Source organism: Pteropus vampyrus, unplaced genomic scaffold, assembly GCF_000151845.1.
Source record: "Pteropus vampyrus isolate Shadow unplaced genomic scaffold, Pvam_2.0 Scaffold678, whole genome shotgun sequence".
Classification (NCBI taxonomy): Eukaryota; Metazoa; Chordata; class Mammalia; order Chiroptera; family Pteropodidae; genus Pteropus; species Pteropus vampyrus.
This window is the reverse complement of record NW_011889459.1, coordinates 18,817-24,303: the sequence shown is the minus strand read 5'-3', so window position 1 is coordinate 24,303 and position 5,487 is coordinate 18,817. Positions and strand designations below refer to the sequence as shown.

The following is a 5,487-nucleotide window of genomic DNA, read 5'->3' as shown; positions in this document are numbered from 1 at the left end:
CCTTAACGACACCTGGGGCTGCGGTGCGCCCTCACTGGGGCAGAAAGCGGGCCTCTGTGCCTCCCGCTTCCTCGCTGTGGGAAACCAGGCTCCCCTGTCCCCCTTCTTCTGGAGACAGACTTTGTGTTCATTGATGACCGGTGTTAATTTAAATGTGTCAGGTTCTCATTAAATCTACGTTCATCGGTTTATCATTTCATCTCTGCCTGTGGGAGAAGGCGGGAGGACCTTCTGGCAGCTCCCAGGTGTTTATGTGTAGAAAACACAGGTGTAGGTTTGCCTGTTGTTACCAGGACAAGTTAGGAGGCGAGGTGGCTGATCAGACCCTGGGTGTCTCACCAGGCAGTTGGCCGGAAACAGCATCTTGAGGCCAGTCGGGGGGATGGGGGGACAGTGCCTGCGTCTCTGCCGCCGGGAGAGGGGAGGCCCTCAGTCTGGATGCCGCTGCGGTGTCTCACCCGCGCTGAGGGGCCTGTGCGCTGGGCTCCGTCAGGTGCCACAAGGGTGGGGGGTGGGGGCCGGGGGGCCTGCAGCAGAGAAGAGGCCCGAGGCAGGGCAGGTCGGCCCCCCTGCACCCTCCTCAGGCCACGTGCTCTGTCTCCTCAGGCCGCCTGGTGCTGGCGCAGTGCAGGACGCTTCTGGCCAGCGTGGGAGCCGCGTGCCACTCGGACCATGGGGACCGGTGAGTACTCTCCAGGGCACGTCCGTGCTCCAGGCAGTGGGCCTGGGCCTTCACGGAGCTGAGCAGCCTGGTGGGGACGTAGAAAGTGACCAGACAGCTCAGGGCCAGGGGCCAGTCACGTAGAAAGCCTCTGTGGGCCCTGGAGTTGGGGGTGGGAGCTGCGGCCTAACGCAGGGCTGCACTCAGCCAGGACGGGACCAGCAGCGTCGGGCAGGGCCGGGGCGGGCAGGGCTGGAGCAGCGGGGTTGCTTTGTCCCCAGGAAGGCGGGGCTCCCGCGGGGATGTGACACAGCAGGATGCAGGGAGGGCCGTGGGGTAGCAGGCCCCGGGTGGCGGTGGTGGGCGCACACCAGGCGGAGGCACAGGCATCGGGCACCTGGAGCAGAGACTGGCTCCATGTACAGAAGGTGGCAGCAGAGCTGGGTGAGGCAGCCTGGGCTTCCGGAGAGCAGAGACACACACGTGACCAGCGACAGGCTGTCCAGGGCCGGCTGGGACTCCGCTGAGCACGTGTGGCCTGGGTGGGGCAGTGCCCGGCAGCGGTAGCGCTGTGCAGGGGTGGGAGGGGCCAGGGGCCTGACAGCACAGCCGGAGTCCCCGTCAGGAGCCCCAAGGCCAGGCCAGTCGCAGTGCAGAGGGGGACGCATGGGGACTGTCCCTTCCCAGGGGAACTGAATGGCCCATTCGCCGAGAAGTGGGCAGAGCGGTCAACCTGGCAGGTGCCGTCTGCAGCCAACTGCCACAGGGGTAGGAGAGGGGACGAGGAGGGGCTGGCAGCACAGCCCAGGGGGACAAGTGTTCAGTGGCCCGCACGACTATAAGAGGAGAATGTTACTGTCCAGCCTGGTCTTTGTCTCTCACTTGTGACAAGACAGGCCGCAGGGGACCCTGGCTCAGACACTCTGTGACTGGGAGTGATGCAGTGCACCCACTTTCACCTGGCCTGTATCGGGGGGCATTGGTCTGGGTGCTTTTCAGGCGCTGTAACCCCAGCAGCTCAGGCCACCACGCCGTTTCCACGCCTGACGTGCCAGCGGCCTGTGAAGGCGGACCGTGAAAGCCAGACCATGTTTAGGGGCTGGGGGGGCCACCATGAGCCTCGCATGACCCAGCTCAGAGCCCCCTTACGAGGATAAATGGGCGGGACCCCATGTTCGCGGGGCCCTGTGCTGAGTGCTGTGAAAACCAACAGGCGGGCGAGCCACGGCTCAGACGCCGCGCGTGGAGAATAGACCCTGCTGTGCGTGTGCGCGTGTGTGTGTGCACATGCGTGTGCATGTGTAAGTGCATGTGTATATGTGTATGTGTGTGTGCATTGTGTACGTGTGTGTGCGCATGCGTGTATGGGTGTGTGCGTGAGCACGTATGGGTGTGCGCATGTGAGCACGTATGTGTACGTTTGTGTGCGCACATGTGAGCGTGTGTGTGCACGTGCGAGCGTGTGTGTGTGCTTATGTGTGTGCGTGTGTGTGCATGTGTGCGTGTGACTCTGAGACCTGGAAGCCTGTACGCTGGGGCTGGCCTTGCCAGACACAGTGGCCAGAAGACTGTGCTTCCGGGGCAGAGGGTCTGGCCTTCCCACCTTGGGGAGTGCCCAGCCCCAGAGGACCCGGGGCAGGAGAGTGAGGGAGGACAGGGGTACATCTGCCAGGGGGCGGAAGGAGGCGGGGAGCCTACCGAGAACAGACAGGCCGTGCCCTCCCCCATGTCCCTCCCCGTGCCCTCCCCCGTGCCCCTGCCCCGTGTCCCTGCCCCGTGTCCCTCCCCCGTGTCCGCTGACGCCCATGTGTCGCCCTACAGGCCGTCCCCGGTGCTGCTGAGCTGTGGCATCCCCTTCGACGTGGCCCGGAACGCACTCCGGCTCAGCGTGGGCCGCAGCACCACCAGGGCTGAGGTAGACCTCGTGGTCCAGGACCTTAAGCAGGCGGTGGCCTGGCTGGAGGGCCAGGCCTAGTGCCACCTCGTGGGAAGCCCCGCCCACGGCTGTCCTGGGATGGAGGGGCTTTTTTTTTTTCCTTTTTTGGGAAAGTGTCATTTTTATTTTTTAATCTTTTTTCCTCCCATAGTTAGACTTCTTTCTGTCCCCACATATTTGACCTGCCTTACCCCGTCTACCTCCTCCTCCCCTGGGAGGCCCATTTTGGCCCGAGTGTCCGAGCACTGTGTCCGAGCACGGTGACCGAGCATGGTGACCGAGCTCGGTGACTCGGTCCAGTCCGTGCGCCCCCCATCCCCGCACGCGGGTCTGCTGGGCGCACAGCCACTATGGGTGCTCACAGGCCCAGGACACACCTGTGGAGACTGTCGCCCTCATGCTGCACAGTGGCGCTGGTCCAAGTGCAAGCACTTCGGCTGGACCACACTGCCCTCTAGGAGGTGGGCCAGCCTGTCGTAGCCCCCTTCCTGGAAGGTGGCGTTTTACCTAGAAGATAAAATCCTGGCACTTGTAATGACTCGTCAATTGCTGTCATGAAATAGGAAACCTGGTTTTCGCTGCACTCGCGGCCTCCCCGTCCCTGTCCGTGTCCCAGAGGGTCAGCTTGCCCCGCGCCCTCACCTTCCGGGGCCTCTTGAGCCCCTTCCGGACAGTCTGCCCTGCTCTCTGCTCGGGGGTCCCCACTTCCCGCCCTGCCCTTCACTCGGCTGCGGCCACTCGGCAGCCAGCAGCCCCTCCCCTCCCGTCTTTCCCCGCTGGCTCATTCACTCAGGGTCTCAGCTCCGGCGTCGCTGAGTGGCGGGGCTGCCAGTGCACGTGTGACTCTGGGTCGTTCCTGGGTGGGAAGCCAGTTCGTCCCTCGTCAGCTTTCACGTAACTCCATCTGCAGGAGGATTCCTTATTGTCACAAGTGCTGTGTGCCATTCTGATCCACATCAAATGTCATGTCATAGGAGGTATTTACATAGGAATGATTTTTTAATGGAATAATACTTTTAAGGAGCAAACAACTACACAATTACACGATTATCAGGAATTAAATGAACTAATAAAAGGTCTCAGTGCTCGCATTGGGTGTTTGTGGTTCTTCTGGGGGGCACCTCGGGGTGGCAGGGTGTGCGAGCCGGCGTGCGTGTGCCCACCCCCACCCATCGGCGCACAGCTGTGCTTTAGCCTACGTGTCTCCGGAAGCCCGTAGAAATCAGGTCCCTGGTGCATGGTACCCCACTCCCAGCCTCCGGCTATGGTCTCAGTTCCCCCCTGAGACCTGTGGGTGGCCAGCGTTCCTGACAAGGACAGTCTGGAAAATGCACCTGGGTCCTTGAGCTGCAGCTCCACAGCCTGGAGGGTGTCACTGGCTGGAGGGTGGGCTAAGGTGAGGCCCTGGGGACCCCGGCTCTCACCCCGAAGCCTGTCTGACCAGTGTCGGCCCTGTGCCCACCAATGGCCCTGTGGTTCACGCAGCCTCTGCGGCCTCGGGCCAGTGAAGGCCAGGATCCAGCATGGCTGCCCCAGGGGCAGGCAGGCCCCCGGCTCCTCAGCTGACCACACAGCCAGATGCTCAGACTCCACAACAGCCTGGTGGTAAGTGTCCCAGAAGGAGCCCTGCTCTGGGTGGGCCTGGCCTCCCACATGGCCCTCCTAGGCGGGTCCCCTAGGTGGCCTCCCCACAGGCCAGCCGGGGTTAGGGTTAGGGTCAGACTGGCACACGCAGACACTGGGGAGCCTGCCACTTTCTTGAAAGGACAGGTGTACCTGTGAACAGCCCCTGGAGGTGGGACGTCGGTCTCAGGCAGAGACACGCACCGCCCAAGAGGGAGCCACATGCTCTGGGCAGCATGTGCAGGCCGTTGCCCACCCCCGACCTGGACCTGGAGTTGGGTGTGGACCCTTCCCCCATGCCCCACGCCCACTGCCCGCTGCCCGCTGCAGCTCTGGTGCCACCGGACTGGCTCAGGCAGGGCCGCAGGCCTGGTCCCCAAGGCCCCCCTCTCTTAAGCTCCGCCGCCTCCCATCTGCCCTGTGCGCCGTTATCGGTAACTGGAGCCGGGAGCTGCGTCCACGCCTGAAACAGGAAGCTGGGCCTGTGCACAGGCCCGAGAGCCGGCCGCTCGGCTGGGCCTGAGGATGGAGCAGCGGGCGCTCTCGGCTGCCATGGACGGGGACCTGGCCGCCTTGGAACAGCTGCTGGAGGCTGGCGCCCTGGGCCCAGGCATCATCGATGCCCTGGGTGCTGGCCTGGTGCACCACGCCACCCGGGCTGGCCACCTGGCCTGCGTCAAGTTCCTGGTGCAGCGGGCCAAGCTGCCAGGCAACCAGCGGGCCCACAACGGGGCCACCCCGGTGCACGATGCCGCCGCCACCGGCAGCCTGGCCGAGCTGTGCTGGCTGGTGCGTGAAGGGGGCTGCGGCCTGCAGGTAAGCCGGGCCGGCAGCGCGGAGGGTGGAGTCCGTGTGGATGGAGGGGGCCGTGGGCCACGAGCTGGCACGTCCTCCACCCTGGACTCTCCCTCAGGGCCTCACCACGCCAACCCCACAGGCAGTCTGTGCTGAGGTCTCTGACCCCGCCCTGCCCCAAGCAACACAAAGCCCTTGAAGGCCAAGGTCGCCTCCTACACTACCCGTTCCTGCAGGAGCTCCCGGCCGTGCTGCTGGGGGTCCTGCCACTGTTCCCACCGCACCTGAGCCCTGGGGCCTGGTCCCAGAAAGAGTCCGTGGTGGGCACGTGGGCTTGGGGGCCGGGGGGCTCACTGGGGGGCAGAGGGACAAGGGCCTTGACGGTAGGGAAGGGTTTCTGGGGCTCGTGGGGGCATTTCTCCAGGGCCCGCCCTCTCCCTGCCTGCCTGCCCAGTGCCCCCTTCTGCAGGCG

At 64.4% G+C, this 5,487-nt stretch overlaps 2 protein-coding genes across 2 annotated transcripts in view; both read left to right on the top strand.

The window, feature by feature from the left end:
- Window positions 1-3,688, top strand: part of SCLY (selenocysteine lyase) — a 26,596-nt gene extending 22,908 nt beyond the window's left edge. The window contains exons 12-13 of the mRNA XM_023526027.1: window positions 607-682; window positions 2,483-3,688. Coding sequence (XP_023381795.1) covers window positions 607-682; window positions 2,483-2,636 — 230 coding nt within the window. The 3' untranslated portion in view covers window positions 2,637-3,688. The remainder of the gene's footprint in view (window positions 1-606; window positions 683-2,482) is intronic.
- Window positions 3,689-4,745: 1,057 nt separating this feature from the next.
- Window positions 4,746-5,487, top strand: part of ESPNL (espin like) — a gene marked incomplete at its 3' end in the record, with an annotated part of 19,549 nt that continues 18,807 nt past the window's right edge. The window contains exon 1 of the mRNA XM_011385257.1: window positions 4,746-5,036. Coding sequence (XP_011383559.1) covers window positions 4,746-5,036 — 291 coding nt within the window. The remainder of the gene's footprint in view (window positions 5,037-5,487) is intronic.